The 17,169-nt window shown below is 39.6% G+C and overlaps 1 protein-coding gene across 5 annotated transcripts in view; it reads right to left on the reverse strand.

Moving 5' to 3' along the window:
* LOC145489620 (DNA-dependent protein kinase catalytic subunit-like) overlaps positions 1-17,169 on the reverse strand; it is a 294,091-nt gene that overhangs the window by 120,056 nt on the left and 156,866 nt on the right. For all 5 annotated transcript variants that reach the window (XM_081468622.1, XM_081468620.1, XM_081468625.1 and 2 more), the window contains 5 exons: positions 15,343-15,453; positions 9,857-9,976; positions 8,686-8,845; positions 5,403-5,527; positions 5,102-5,285 (listed from right to left, as the gene is read on the reverse strand). In XM_081468622.1, the coding sequence (XP_081324748.1) occupies positions 5,102-5,285; positions 5,403-5,527; positions 8,686-8,845; positions 9,857-9,976; positions 15,343-15,453 (700 nt within the window). The remainder of the gene's footprint in view (positions 1-5,101; positions 5,286-5,402; positions 5,528-8,685; positions 8,846-9,856; positions 9,977-15,342; positions 15,454-17,169) is intronic.

Below are 17,169 nucleotides of genomic sequence, written 5' to 3' on the forward strand. Positions count from 1 at the left end.
AGGTCACGGCTTCCGAACTGAAAAACGTTTTAGAGAATGAGCTTACTGGCATTAGAATTTGAGTCAGCACAATTAAGGTTATTCCCCAGTATTGCATTGCGCATCCCTACTGCGCATAATTTCAAGCATGATTAGCGCATGTGCATTAAAAAATGGAGGCTTTTTCTTTACAGCTGGACCTCGCCATAAAGGTAAATTGTCATGTTCTCGCAAACGAGTATGGTGACCTATCATTTTTTTCTGTTGTTTTGAATTGAGTAATAAATTTCTCGGTGTAAAATAAAATATGAACCAATTCTCAGTGTAGAACAAAAAGCAACCGTTGGAAACGTGAATTTAGCAAGCAATCGTGACTACAATCATGGTGCTATTATAAGGATTTATATGGGTATAAACAAGGTGCTGTTGCTCCTAAACAAACATGGGGACCCCTCATTTTTATTTCAAAATTTAAGTTCCTATATTATAAACAATCAATAGGCAAAGTTTCACAAAAATGTCAGTGCAGGTTCTATTTCAGTGGCATGACCTTAAGAGGGCACGGAAGGCAGCAGGCTGGATCTGCACGCAGACACGTTATTGTCAAATGGTCAGAGACGCGAACAAGATCAAGCGTTTGGAATTTTGCCGGAAGATCATAGAAATGAATGATGATTTCGGCAATGTTATATTCACTGACGAGTCCTCTGTTGAAATCGAACGAGCAACAACAATCCGATTCCACAAGCAAGGAGAGATGTACAAACCAGCTCCAAAACCAAAACATCCCCTTAAGGTCCATGTCTGGGGTGGAATAAGCAAGCACGGGCCAACAGAACTGGTAATTTTTGAAGGCATTATGAACGCTGTACTTTACTGCCAGATACTGGAAACATTGCTCCTTCCTTTCATCAGAAACACGCTCCCTGCGCACAGATTCCAGCAGGACAATGATCCGAAGCATACTTCACGGTATGCAAAGCAGTTTTACACTGACAACAATATAAACTGGTGGGAAACACCGCCAGAAAGTCCGGACTTGAACCCTATCAAACTGTTGTGGCATGAATTGAAATGGTACATTCGCAAACACACAAAGCTGAATACGAAGGAAGAACTTGTCACTGGGATCCGTGAATTCTGGACAACAAGAGTGACAAAGGAGAAGTGTCAGTGCTACATAAACCATCTTCGTACAAAGGTTGTACCAAGAGTGGTTGAACTTCAAGGCCAAGCAACTGGAATGTAAAACAGCTCTTTTTAGGAGCTCCACCCTGCATTGTACTGGGCAGGGAAAAACCCTGTACATTGAGCATTCGACATTGCACTCTACAGGTGATACAAAAACGGCTCCTTTAGGAGCCATCAACTCTAATAAAAGTCATGATAAGCAATGCAATGGGTTATGCGATGAAATAAGTCCAGTTATTCAGTGTAGTTGCTTCGAATTTGTGAATTTGAGGGCATTCAAATGCCGCGCTCTATAAATCAGTAAGTTAGCAGTGCATTGCTTATCATTCTTCAAGAAAATGAAATGATAAACAATGTTTTTGGCAAAAACTGGAAAAGTTGTTTCGAAAAGTAGTTTTTTTACAGTGGCTAGTAGTATTCACTTAAAAACCATGACATTTTTGACTGTTACGAAAGATAAAGGCAAAGCTGGTCTTCTTTAAAGAAAAAAAATAACTTCGATTTCATTAGTGTGGAGCGCTTGATTGAAACCAAACATAAACAAGCACACGCTGCGCAAAAGTTGAAAAAGTTGTTTTTAAAAGTATTTGTTTTGCAAAATGACTACTAGTAGAATTTGTTCAAAAACTAAGTTTTGAGTTAGGAAAGATATCAACAAAGACCGTTTTTTTAATGAAAAAAAATAACACCTTGGTTTATTTAGTGTGGCATGCGCCACTGAAAAAAAATAACTAAGAGCGTGTGCTGCGTGACAACTGAAAAAGCTGTTTTGAAAACTATTTCATTCAAAAGGACTAGTAAAATCCAGCAATTATAGTTTTGAGCTAATAAAGACAAAAGCAAGGCCAGGTTTTTTTTAAAGGTAACACTTTGGTCAATTTAGGGCGGCACACTGGACTGACAGGACACAGAAAATAGTGTGCGCACTCTACAAAGACCTGCAAAAGGATGTAAAATGCGTGGAACATGAGATACTCTTTAGAAAAATTGTCCCCGTTTGGCTTACTGTTATGACAGTTTTAAGAGAGTAATTCAAGTGCAAAGGCCACTGTTTTCTTGTTTTTGTGTTTTGATCATTTTGTTTTGTTTTGTTTTAGAAAAAGTCACATATCAGACTATTAAGATTTATTCACACATCATTGTGTGGAGACCTGTAAAGAGGGAGTGACCTGGGACATCAGTCAGCGTCCATTGTTTCTAATTAAATTTATCCTTATAAAGAGAACTTAAATACGTCTTGCCATAAATCCAACACTTGAGTACTCAAAAGTTCAACAGTGTTATTATTGTGTGAATCATCCATTTGACCATGGCTTCATGAGCAAGCACTAGACATTACAGATGAGCAGCCCTTTACTTTTCTGGAGACAAAACTGTTGGTGTTATGGACACTGGGAAGATTATGGCAACCCAGACTGAAATCTTTACTGCAATAATGACTCTGCAACAAGTTCTAAAAGAAATTTACAACATTCTAGTGTCCCATTTGTTCACACACGCAGTCTTAGTGGTTCAGTGTGACATTTGAACGAAAGTTGTCTTCGCTTACAGATTATGCAAGAAGAAAGAAAAAACCAGTGGAAGCCATGTTAATTACACTTTTCTTCATGGATTGTTTCCTCAGCAGCTTCATTATTTGGAGATGTTTCGGGATTGTCGCGTAATTATGAAGTTAACGTAATCGAATGGCTTTTTTTCGTAAGTGACATGAACACGCTCGTGGTTACATGCAGCTCAGGCCTGGGTTGTTTGAAAAGTGAATAGCACTATCACCTGAACAAATCACTATCTAATGCATAGTACAGTTTGTTTTCTCAAAATTTATCCACTGGATAGCAATTAATCTGGTGGATAGCCTTATCCAGCCTTCGAACAACCTGGGTCAGGTTCGTACGCGAGTATGCGAAATAAGTGAGCACGTTCGATAAATTGCAAGCAAGCTTTGAGCATTTCGACCACCAACACAGCATTACCAACAGATCTTGACAGTTTGACCTGCAGCAACTTCTTGCGCCTTCTTGCAGCTTGCGGTAAGATTCATAAGTTCTTGCATCATCTTGCGGTTAGATTTTCAACTTCTTGCGGCTTCTCGCAGTTAGACTTTCAACTTCTTGCATTTCGAAAGTTCTTGTGGGTAAACCACAAAAACACGGCATTTTTACTTCTTGCGGTGGCTTGCGTGTTCTTGCAGCACAAGAACTTCTTGTGTCACTTCTTGCATGTGCATTATTTTTGGGCTGTACTGTAACTCGAATGTACCTCCTTGTCTTTCAGAACAATTTCACACGCTTACTAAATGTTCTACCAAATTTGATTGCCTAATTAAGGAGATGCTTTTTAAGAAAACTTAAACCATCCCTAAACGTGCAAACGGACTCGATTCGTGAAAAGGTATTCACTTGAAGAACTTGTGACCCTCTGTTATTATGCTAATTTGTAGACTGACATGTATAGAAATCAAATCTTCGCATTATTTATTCACTTTGCCTTGAGAATGGTGTCACAATGACACTGAAACGTCAGCTGTTAACGTTAATATTCGCCAGCTTTATGTTTTAAGAATAATAATAATAAAGCTTTATTTGACTCGAAAAACTGATCAGCAGTTTCAATCTTTATTTGCTTGTTACACATTAGTTTGCAATTAAACTTTTGGTCCAGTTATCAAGAATTAAATTTTTCGAGACAATTCAAACAGCGTGTGGCATGTAAATTGCATCAGAACATGATTTTATCAGAGAAACAGAACTATACTACAGCTAGCTTTGACCCAACCAAGCATGCATCAGACTTTTCCAAAGGTTTGATATTGCATTTGGCTATGCATGTCATCCACAAAGGGGTTTACCTAGTGGCCAGGTTGTTAGGCGCACTTCTAATACAAATATATAAGCACTGAAAGCTTTTTGTTTCCATTAGAAAATCGAGAAAGTTACCATACACTTTGGATATTTCAACTCTGTTTTGCATAGTTTCATTTCTATTCAGTTTAAATTCTGGCCAACTTCCTTTATTATAATTAAATGGTGAATTAGTTTACTTGACAATAAAAAAATTGCGACAGAATATTTCTTAGAACCATTCTAAGATTTAAAAAGCTAAAAAGCTGAATTAAAATTGGTGACGTTTTGACGTTTCTGTAACGTCATTATCAAGTCAAAAATGTTTAAAAACTAGGTCCTATAAATACTAACACAAACAGTAAGTGATGAAAATAATTTACAAGTTAAACAAACAGTTTTGCACATATAGAGTTTGTTTGGACGTTCAAATTAGGTTTGAATTTCTTGATGTAAAGCATTTCAAACTCTAAACAATCAAATCTGCCTTGGCACTTTCTCAGAATCTTGAAATGGCTCTCATTCAAAAGATCGCTCCTACCATGCGCTTCATGAAAATGCTTGCCGATTGCTGAATTTTTGTGTTGAGCAACACGTTGAAAAAGGTGTCGGGTTGTGTAGCCAACATAATCTGCATTGCACAGATCACATAAACAATGCATCGCTGATTGACAATCGACGGCTTGGCTTCTTTAGGTTTGAGATCTTGTTGTAATTTCTTGCTTACAAAAACTGGCTGCAAAGTGGGGCCAATCTTATTACTAAGATCATGCAACTGCCTCCGAACAGCATTAGCTGAATCTTGATCTTTGAATTGATCTTTCAATTAGTTAGTTAGTTTGTTTGTTTATTTATTTGTTTGTTTGTTTCTTCATTCATTCATTCATTCATTTGCCACTGACACTGGGGGACAGTTTTATTTATTATACCCATGAATGTTCCTGAATGTTATGCTGCAGCTTCCACAAACCTTGTTGTTTTTTGCTCATATATAATGCTAAACCTCATAGTAAAATTTTCACAAGAAAATATAGTACTGACACATTAAAATAAATTTCTGTGCAAAGAGAAGTGTTGTAACAAAACTTTACCTAAATAAATGTTAGGCTTCATGTCTTGAAAAGGGACAGCAAATGTCAGATGGTTATTAGTGTCCCATGTCACTGCCTTTGAAGGGTCTGGGTTGCCAAGAAGTAGCGTGTTTGTCTGACCTCCTAAAGAACCCAACAGTCTAAGAATCTGATGCCGAATCTTGACTAAAGGACTGATGCTTGTCTGGGGAGGGAAAAAACTGTCAATAATTGATTAGAGGTCAGGGAAGGCATCTCACCCTCACTAACCAACTTTACTATTACGTTAAATGTCTGTGTTATACTCCAGAAAAAAACTCACCTGAGGCTGTGATTGCTTTTTCACCTTCAAGAGTTTTAAAGGAATTTTCCTGCCTCGTGATCCAGGCCGGGATGCTGCACTTAACACTACTGTCTTGGACTCTTCAGATGACTGAGGTTCCTCACCTACAAAAAATGCAACAGAGATTATATAATGGAAAGTTATGCAATATAGCCAGATATTATGCAAGTAAGGTTTTTTTCCAAGCTTTAAGTTTTTCTAGCTTTACAAGCTTTCAGGTGTAACAAAATCTGATGAGTGAAAAAAATATACAGCATTTACTTCTACCTGACAAGGAAGAACTAAGAGTAATGTGCTCTCATATCTGCATTTTTTGGGACTTGTCTTTGATTTCTTACATGTTAGAGTTCATTTCATTTATCCCTTATCAATTGGTTCAAACCTGCAATGAGCACCTGGGGAAACAGATTGACTTTTCAATGGTCTACCTTAAATAGAACTTTAGTAACGATGATTTTTATAACAAGTCAAAATTTTGATGGCCAGGTGCTAACAGTCAAATAGCTGATGCCTTGTCTTGTTTTAGTTGGCAGGAGTTTTGGCATTAGGTTCCAGATACCCAGCCTCTTCCCACCCCTGTACCCACCGATGTCTTGATGTCTCACCCTTAGAGCAGCAGTGCTACTCCTTCTTAACTAAAGGCCTCGCTCCATGTACACAGCGATCGTATACTTCAGCCCACGCACAATTTGTTTCTTTCTGCCATCAGCTTAGTAAAGTTACATCCCTCAAGTTCTCCCCTCCCAACCAACCAACAGATGCTGTGCCTCCTTGCCACCTTTCCGGCTGGGAAAATTTGGCATTCGTCCATTAAATCTAGTTGTCCAAGGTCAGAGCACTTCACATTGAGCAGGGGTTTCAAGACCCTCTTCCCAACTGTCTTTGCCTGCACCAGGTTGTCTGTGGTATTGAGTGCTGTCAGGGCTCCCCCTCTTCAACCTGTTTACCTATTGTCAATGACCTGGTGTTGATGATTTGGCAGTCTTTGGATCTTCACCTACTGGATCACCTCATGTTCTGGATTGCCTGTTCAATTAGGTACTTTGGTTTTCGGCATGCCTCTGATTTTTCTCCATCACTCCATCTAGGTGTTCACGACATTGCAGGGGCCTTCCCATCATCCCCTTCCTGCATACACTTAAAGATAAAGGGCTCGAAGACCTATCCTTTAAGGAAAGGCTACTTCATCCACATTTGTGTTGACCACCTTCCTTTTTGTGCCATTCACTCTATGATGACCCATTTTGCTAGCAGTGGCAATTCGATAGGTCCCCTGTTTCTGTTGCAGAATGGACAGCCTCTCTCTCATACTTGTCTCATGGACTAGCTCTGGCCTTGTACTTGTAGTCATTTGAAGATTAGCTATTAAGGTATCATGGTAGGTGGATTGACAGTGTTTGGAAATCATGCTCTTACACTGGTGCTTTGAAAGAAAACCCCATCAACCTATACATTTTCTGCAAGCTTAATACTGTTATAGAATACAATCATATGTCTGAAATTTTCTAAAAAGCTATTGTCACAGGCTGTGATATAAAAAGAAATACCCAGAAACCCTGTTTTGCTTAAACTGGTTCACTTCTGTGCGGGAATTATCGCAGCGGCGCAATTAACATCGGAAATGTTTTCTCTCATATCACCCTCAAAAAGGGTGTTGGTGATTTTCCAGATGTGGTTTGGTTTTTTTCTACACCCTTCTAAAGTTTGATATTTTCAATGCGGATGTTTCCCTCTACTATAGAGGCCATAACTTTGAAATGGAAGCAAAATTAAACTAAGCCCGACATCCTTTTTTAAGGAGGTATCCTGGAACATACCTACGAATGTTCAGCCAATTCCGTCGGAAGACGCATGTAAACGAACTAAAAATGTTCATCCTTATATGCAGTTTTATTTTATCAAGAAAAAGACGAAAAACCTTTTATGAGATTGGTATGATTAGGTGTAAAAATCCCCTCTGCACTGATGTCAGCATGGGTCAGTTTATCACAACAATGGATTATGACTACTTGAAATAAACAGATGTCTACAATTCTGGTGCGGAAACCCATCGCAGTGAAATTGTATGAGAAGCAACAAACTATCAAGAGCTTTATACAGGTTTGTATTTAAACTGCTGTGATTTCTTTTACTCAGCAGATTTCGTCAGTGGCATTGGTATTATGTTGCTCAAGTCTAGGCTTCTTTGTTCTCCAGACATTTTTTGAAACCATGCCTTGTGAAGCCAAAAAGAGGAAATCTTGAGGTCTACATCATCTACATCTACATCTGCACATGACTCCTCTCTCCTTGTGGAAGTTTTGGAATCCTGTCTGTTCTCTAGCAATTTCATGCGACTAGCACTTGTTTTATTTGGTCCCTCAGCTTCATTGGCGGGACTAGCGTCCTCGAGTTCCTTCAACCATTCTTCTTGGTTACAGTGCGACCCACGGTCGCTCAGAGCTGAAGATGTTGTTTGACCTGTGGGTCCCACCACATTTTTGCCTCTTCAACTTCTATGAAGATGAAAATGGGTAAGCAGTTTTTTTGCATTTTCTTCCTAACATAAAGTAAATTTGACAAGAACGAAAGCTAACTTGCGATGAAACAACCAGATCGAAAACAGTTCGCATGCACAAAAGAAATATTACTCTGCAATTCACATTACATGTGACAACTGGTGGTGAATTTTAATTGGAGGTGTCAACACGCCGTAAGGGGTTAATGAGACTCAAAAACAGTTTTTCTCTTTATCTTAAAAAGTAAAAAAGCTTTTTTCCCCATTCCTTTTGCAAAATATTTACCTCAGTCTTCTCAATTCAAACAGCGAAAAAAGATTTTTTCACACTTATCTTAAAAATCCACCTACCATGATATCTTAATGGAGAAGCCATCTATATAGCTACCATAATAGATGAGATGGTGTGCCATCGAGGCCTGTAGCTTTCCTTAATTCTAATCCTCTAACCTTTCAAAGCTTCAATGTGCGATTTTCTCAGCTCTGCTAACTGCCCATATTTTTCAAGTAGTAACTGGGAGATTAAAATTTTGTCTGCAGATGACCTTTATTGCTACATGTATATATTGCATTGTGCAGCTGCTTGCAGGTAATATCGAAACCCTATTATTGTTGATTTTAACTTCTACTGTATGTTCAGTACATGGTTGTTAAATACACATGCAAGGATAAGGGTTTTGCATTGAATATCAGAAACATTTCAAAATGGAAAAACAGAAAAAAAATCTTTCAAGTGAATAAACAAGAACTTTTTAACGCCCTTACTGTACTCAGCTGGTGTCTTAAGGAAGCCATCCAAACAAGGAAGAATTTCAGGTAGATGTGGCTTCAAAACATGAGGAGGAAGAGAAGCGGTCCACCTCTGTAAGGCATCTAGTCCAGCTTGAGCCAGAGGAGTAAAGCTTAGGCCAAGTTTAAAGGTAAGCTGATCAGAACAATTTAAAGAAATTATGTATTAATCATCATTGTTTGTTTATTTTAATAACTCTGTCCATAAATTGAAGGTTTTTTCCCAATGATTCCTTGCATTTGCTAATATTTGTACCAGTCATCTTTCTTACTGTTTGAATTCAATATCCAGTCAGAAAGTAGTTCTCCTGAATTCTTATCTAAGATCTAAGCATGTTATCATTCTGCTAAATGTTGTTGTGACCGCATAAATTTTCCACTTACACATAAGATCATTTGGAAGTCCTAATTGTTTACCATCTGAAGACAGACCCTAAATTACGTTACCTTGCATAAAGTGACAAGGTTAGATATTGTCAACCTACTGGGGCGTTAACCTTCTCTGAACATAACCATTCAAAACAACAGTAGGGATGAGAAAAACCGAAAGATATATGGAGCAGTTTTCCCTCAAGTGTCAAAGGTAATGTGTATTTGCTTTGGTTTTCCATTACTATGCTACCCAATTGACTTTTCCCTGTGCTTCCAGTCAGCTACATGTATGTGTTCAGATTGTTGATTTATCCATGGATTGCCATAGGATTACTTTGGTACTCAATTGAAAATGGCACTAGAAATGAAATCACTATGTTGTTAGGGGGAACATCTTATCTAGGGTAAATTTGAGAATTGCACAAATTGCAGTCAAATATGTAAAAATTATTCAATGAAAAGCTATTCTTGCCAGAGAATAATCAATGTAACCTGAACTCTGTGTCTTTAAATCACAAGTCTTTAAATATCATTTTGTAATTATTCAATATTAATCTTTATCACCTTTCATTATTATCTCATAGATGACAATTTCACATAAGATGACCTAAAAAATAGCCCAGCTTATGCACCGTGAGTTTATCTATAACTTGGTAGTAAGCCCATGCAACTGGTATCTGGGAGCTAACAGGTTTGAATCCTGTGGGGTACTTAGAATTTTTCATGGTTCAATGTTCATATTTACACACTACATGTCTTTGTTACTATTGCGCACCTTTAATGCAGGTACCAAGGAGGCAATATCCAGAACGACTACTTCAAGAGGAAGTGATAGAACAAGTCTTAAACAGGAAGCTAACAGATCATCTTTATACTGTTGCATTCTAATAAGGACCTGAAAAAAAAGAAACCAAAACTAAGTTGTACGTTTGTTCTTTTTTTTCTCCAATATTATGCAAGCATCAATGATGGGAGCACACTAACTATTGTCACAAAATGAGGTTGCTCAAGAAACAGTGATGAAATCTTGAGGCAGCTTGGATTTGTTCTCAGAACAGTGTTTCAACGAGTGGACAGCAACGTACCACGAGAACAAAATAACCGTTTATTTTGAAAGTCATTCTTCCTTATATATACATCATAACAAGGCTAGCGTTCACCCTAGTACCGAGGCTACCTAGGCTACCATACATAACATCCTTTTCCTTCTAAAAACAAAAACAAAAAAAACAGACAAAAGAAAACTGTTCCAGTCACAGACCACATAACGTATCTTGAATTGTCAATCCGAGTTCTCTATTTCTGGCTTGCTCCCACCATGTCTCCGTGTGGAAGTCCTTCAAGTACTGTGGCCTCTTTACAACTCACCCTCAGCATGTCGTTTGGGTACTCAGACACTGCAATTGGCTGGCCACTTGACCCAGACTGTCCCTGGAGAGTGACGGGGTCACAGCATGCCCTTTGTTGCTCAGACACCGCGGGAACTAGAGCTTCTTGTCGCTCAGACACCGCAGGAGCCACAGCAGCCCTTTCTGCCTGCTTGGATGGCGACACTTTTTGACTTGTGCCCTGCTGGTTGAAGTGTTCTGTCAGGTTTAAATTACGTTTCAATGTGCTTCTGTTGTAACTCTCTCTTGTTTTCCTTAAATGACAACGGTTCTGTCGATATCTGGCACCATCTTCAGTAACCACTTCGTACGAGCGAGTTTCCACAGATTTGTTCAACCTTGCTTTGATGGTCTCGCTAGTTAGACTTCGAGGGGGAATTAAACGCACCGTATCTCCACTTTTAAGCTCTGCAAGATCTTTGGCTCCCTTGTTGTAATTAATCGCTAGACGTTCTTTGGTAGTTAGCAGCTTGTTGTGGACATTATGATTAACGACTGGTTTGAGGAGCCACGGCAAGGTAGGGACCTGGGTTCTGGTCCGTCTGCTCATGAGTTGTACCACTGGGCTGCTGTCCATTCCTTGACTAGGCGTGTTCCTGTATTCGAGCAGTGAAAGATATGGATCTGTCTTGGCCTTTCTAGATTTCTTCATAACTGTCTTTGCTGACTTGACAGCTGCCTCAACTTGTCGAGGAGCTTGTCACATAAGCGAAACTCCAATGATGACAGAACTCCTTAAACTCATCTGAAATAAATTGTGAGCTGTTGTCTGACATGCACGTTTCTGGAATACCATGCCTAGTGACCATGTCTCCTCAAGAAGATCAACCTCCCAAAATGAGGAGTAGTAATCCACACAGATGAGGTAGTTATGACTCCTGTAACTGAACAGGTCAATTCCAACTTTGGCTCAAGGTCTATCTGGGACTTTGTGTGAGATCAGGGTCTCTTTAGGCTGTCTCTTGTTGTAGGATCTGCAAACATCACATGTTTCAATGAACAGCTGGATCTCACTACTCATGCCTGACCAGTAGGTGCATTCTCTTGCTCGCAACAGGCCACTGACAACACCGCAATGCGCATAATGAAAGCGACGCATCAGGTCTCGACGAAGCAATTTTGGAATCACTAATCTCTCTCCCCTGACAACCACATCATCATCAAAACTCAGTTCGTTCTGTATTCCAAAGTACGGTAATACGAGATGAGAAAGCTCCCCCTTTGTCTCGGACCAGCCTGCCTTGGTAACCTTGATTAGCTCTTGAAGGTTGTCGTCCTTTGTGTGCTGTTTGATTTCCTGGAGAGTAGATGATTTTAGGCACGCATCCTGCGTCATGTTGATGCTCTTGACTTCTGAAGCAATTGTTTGACTTCAGTCGTAGGGAAGATACGCCTGGCTCAGAGCGTCAGCCAGGTACATGGTGGGCCCCTTCCTACAGCCAAGGTTGATTGAGTAGGCTTGAACTCTCAGAAATTTGCGCTGGAGCCTCTTTGGCGCTATGAGGAGTGGTTTCTTAGCGATCACTTCTAATGATTTGTGATCCGATTCCACAGTTACTTGTCTCCCATATGTGTAGGTGTGGAACTTCTCCAGTCCATAAACAACAGCAGGGAGCTCTTTCTCGATCTGCACATAGTGAGTTTCGGGATCTGTCAGCATGCGGCTTGCATATGTAATGGGGTGGCCCTCTTGCATTAGGACTGCTCCAAGCCCCTTGTCTGAGCATCGCACTGCAGGGTGATGCCCTTTGTCAAATCAAAATATTTGAGAACTGGAGCATTGGTAACCAGCTGTTTCACTTGTTGGACTGCACTATCATGAAGGTTGGTCCCGAACCATCCTACATCAGGGAGTGTGAGTATCCAGAGGGGCTCCCATAGATCACTGAGACATGGTAGAAACTTGCTCAGGTAATTTGTGAATCCAATGAACCGGCGTACACTGGCCACATCAGTTGGGGTTGGCTTCTCCAAGACAGCCCTGATCTTTGCTGGATCTGCTTTAAGACCGTCCTTCAAGATCAGATGACCCAAGAAAGGAACTTCTTCACACCGCAGTTTCACTTTGGCCTTGTTCAGCTTAACATTCTACTCACGGCCCTCTGCATCAGTGAGTGCAGATTTCGATCGTGATCTACTAGCACTTCATCTACTGTGGAGCCTTCACCAAAAACCAGGATGTTATCGTGAATGGTGCAGATGCCCTTTAAGCCCTCTAGGGTGAGGTTCAGTCTCCGCTGAAACTCCTCTGGAGCTGTGCAAAGCCCGAAGGGAAGGCGACGCCAACGAAATTGTCTACAGGGTGAATTGAAAGTTGTCAGGCATGAGCTGTCATCGTCAAGTTCAACATGCCAGAATCCATTCTTTGCATCTACTGTTGAGAACACTTTTGCCCTTGAAAGCTCTGGAAGTACCTTGTCTATGGTCAGGGTCGGGTAGTGGCTTCTCCTTAACGCTTGATTCGGGTCTTTAGGGTCAATGCACACTCGATCTGTACAGTTACAAGACTTGAAACCCATGGTGTAGGCTCAGTGACTTGCTCTATGATACCAGGGCTCTGAAGACACTCCAGTTCTTCCTTCAGTTTACCCTTGAGCACTACAGGAACTCTCCTTGGTTAATGAACCACTGGCGTAGCACCATCTTCAACTTCAAGCTTGTACTGACCCTCCAATTTTCCAGTACCTTTGAAGACATCGGGATAATCCTTTAAGAGTTGTTCAGCAGTGAAGCAAGCTTGACTGGTGTTGACTGACATCACATTGTGTTGTTGCACCCTAATCAGGTTCATCTGCTGCATGGTTTGGTTTCCCAGGATCAGTATGGCCCTATCACTGTCAACAACTACGAACTCCACATGATAAGACCTGGAGTTTTTCGGGTTGAGTACTTCCATCGTGCACATACCCAAAGGCTTTATCATTGTATCGTTGTACATTGTGAGCCATTTCCTGGTCAGTGTTAGTTCGTTCCCATCCTCAAGGTACTTTGTGCGTAGCAAGTTACAAGTTGCTCCACTATCCAACTGAAACTTCACCATCGAATTTCCAAGGCTTATTGTAACAAACAGCTTTCTCGCATATTCATGATCACTTGCAGAATGGACATGGAGTATTTCACTTTCACCCAATGACTCGAGTGTGTGGCAGTATTCATCAGCGCTTCCGCTCCCTCTCTCAACCACGTTTACATTTGCCTTAGCCATACAATGAGAACAAAATGATTCATAATTCCAGAGGCCGAGCATCTCTTGTCAAACGCAGGACAATTTCACTTCCGATTCAATGTTTTCCACTACAATATTTACATCTCTTTGTTTCCTTACGGTACGCGTAGTGCATAGGACTTTCATTTTCACGCCTGTCATTCTCCGCCTTTTCCACCTTTCGACACTTTCTCGCCTTTTATCCACCTTCTCACGCCTTTTGTCATCAGATGCTTTACCACGCTTCATTTGATCTCTCAACAAATTTACATTTTTGCCTTCCAAGGTTTTACTTCATGCTTTGGATAATTCAGCTGCTCTACAGGCATCAAGGCATCATTGCAGATCAAGACATGGATCCTTGAGGAGGTCTTCACGGAGCTGCTTGTTGTGAATGCAGATTATCTGGTCTCTCACCAGTGAATCTTTGAGGTCACCAAAGTTACAAGTGGTCGTTAAAAGCTTCAGATCTGTAATAAACTTTTCTAGTGATTCGCCTGGATTTTGAAAACGCAAAAAGAACTTGTACCTCTCAACAGTTTCGTTTTTCTTCAGATTACAGTGCTTGTCAAATGCATCCATAACCTGCTTCAAATTTTTGTTCGTGTCCAGGTGCGTCGAATGTCATCGTACTGTAAATTTCTTGTCCATGACTCCCAACTAAACACAAAAACAGCTTCACCTTCGTTGACTCCTCTCTGCCACACATTGCTAAATCCATGTACAATTCTACTTCTTATCACCATCTCTTCCAACTGTCAGCCAAATTTATAGCTTTGAAATCAAGTGGCGCTGGTGGTTTTAGCTGAGTTATTCTATCTTCTCTGCTGCCACTCGGCTGTCCCTCTTCCGCTAATCCTTCTGTGGTAAATGTAGGTATTCTTATTGGGTCCATAGGATCACTTCTGACACCATGTTTCAACAAGTAGACAGAAACATACCACAAGAACAAAATAACGGTTTATTTTGAAAGTCATTCTTCCTTATATATATAACAAGGCTAGCATGCACCCTAGTACCGAGGCTACCTAGGCTACCATACATAACAAACAGTACCAGTTAAACAAATATAATGAAGTAATCAGATTTTGATCAGCACCTTGCTGTGAAAAGGCCTGTGTTTTGAAAAAAAGGCTTGGGCTCAGTAGTTGTAACTCATGAATGGGAAATGTCTTATGATTCAAGATACAAACTGGAGCAGGTAATGTGTTACGTGTCATCTTGTAAAAAACAATGGTACTGCATGATTGTTGCAATTGGTCAATGAGCTCAAGGGGACATACACTATCAAAATAATATTTTAATGACCAAATGTCATTCAAAGGTATGATGTAAGTGGTGGTCACGTATTCTCTGTTGAGAATGTTAAGCTCCGAACCGTTACTGAGGAAGATATTAACTTGTCTAATGGCCATTCACAGTCATAATGGCCATACACAACAGCTTTTATGTAGGCAACTTCAAAAGCAAAAACAAGGATATAGAACAAGTGGTAACAAAATTAATAAGAACCCATCCTTAAGGCCAAGCGTTGGACTGGCAGAAGAGAAGGGTAAAGCAAGGATGTAGAGGGTAAACACTATGGAAAATAACACATTAATTTTTAGTGGTTAATTCCCTGATGATTAAACTCCTTGGTGACCTCTTTTAATGCAACATGCAACATACCTCTTTTGTGAACTTGTGAAAGAGCACAAAGCATGTCATACAGTCAGAGGAATCTACAATTTCCATGTCTAAGTCTTCACTGTTAAGGTCTGGACTTTCCACCTTTACATTCTAATGCAATAAATTCATGTCTTAATAATAACACAATGAAGATCATCAAGAAGATTTAAGATTTTCTTATATTTACATTTTTTCAATAAACCTTCCACCACAGTTAGATTATGGGTGATGGATGCAGAGTGGTCAGAAATCCAAAAAATGGGATTCACAAACTTGCAGAAAGATAATATGGGCAGAAAACACTTACAGTTCTGTAAATTGGTCTGTTAGTCTCACAGTAATGCAAATAAATGTCTAAAACAGCACTTTCTCTGCCAGATATTGTCTTAGACCCGTAGCCCGCAAGGGCTATGGGTCTAATTGTTTTAGTATCACCCAACTAGTTGGACAGAAAAGGTAATAATAAAGTTAGCAAATGCAAGTTGAAGAAATATTTATTTGGGAATAAAACGAAAGAAAGTGTCAGGCTCGATGGCGCCAATTTCGCTACTCAATGACTATTACTAATAGTCCCCTAGTAGCGTAGCCAATCAAAATGCATGATTTGCATTAGTCCACAAGTTGGGTGATACTAAAAAGTAATAGCCTCAGCAATCATTTAGCAACCACATTTGAACGGGCCTGTTTAGCTGCAAGATGGTAGGATTTGTATGGTTGAAAACATTGGATATTGTTAAACCTCCTAGACTGATTAATTATTTGTCCATATATGTCCGTAAGTCCATAGAGTGTCTCTGTTGTGAAACTATCGGCTGATAGTTGCTCCACAGAAATTTGATGTTCTCAAAACAAATAATTTCGCTAGTTTGAAGAACATCAAATTTCTAAGGGCCAACTATCAGACCGATAGTGTGGAGATATGAACACCCTATTGTCTTTATTATTCACTGCTGAATTTTCTTCCATCCTTCAGTTCAAAACTCATATTGAATCACTTTATTATCTAGATCAAAATGTACTCATTACAACAAATTGCATCTTTCAACCTTTTTTCTATAAGCCAGCTTGTTTACAGAAAAATTTTTACGGATGAGTATTGCTATCCATCCGGGTAAGTTCCTCAGACAGGGACTATTGGTAGAGAGCGTCTCTCTGTCAATGAACACTACATGTACGATAAGAATTTACTGGAGATAATTCATACACTGAAAAGATGGCACAGGTCATCAACCACATTTACCAGAATCATAAACTGCAAGCAGAACTAACAATTCATTTGAAACCTTCCCTTTACTTGGTTACAATGCTTCGCTAAGTGCATTTTCAAAGCAAGGCATGGTGAAATTATGAAATTAATTGCAGGCACAGTTAAGGATGTACAGAAACATTTTAATGTCCTTATTACAGAAATGCTTACTTCAAAGTGCCTCTGAAGTAAAAAAAATTGATTGCTGCTTATTTGCAAGGCTTTTTCCTTTTTTGGAATATCTTATCACATTTTTGTATTATGCCAATGAGGAAAGTGATGATGCCACAATTGTTCCACCAAAACAGTGAAATACTAAATGAAGACTATCTCAAGAAATATGAGAGCAGTGTTCTTCAAAAGAAACACCAGTCTCTTTCTTTCAAAATCCAAATATCCCCATTAACAACATTTTAAAGTAATACGGAGGGTCCTTCTCGGAACATACATGATGTCTATATTGTCCTAACTTTTCTCAGTAGATTGCTCGGAATAGATGATCCTTGCATTGGTTAAGACAAAAACTGGGAATTTCAGTTTTAATTAACACAAGACCAGTGGCACAGCAAAAAAAAGAATTT

This window comes from Orbicella franksi, chromosome 6 (assembly GCF_964199315.1).
Source record: "Orbicella franksi chromosome 6, jaOrbFran1.1, whole genome shotgun sequence".
In the NCBI taxonomy this organism is placed as follows: Eukaryota; Metazoa; Cnidaria; class Anthozoa; order Scleractinia; family Merulinidae; genus Orbicella; species Orbicella franksi.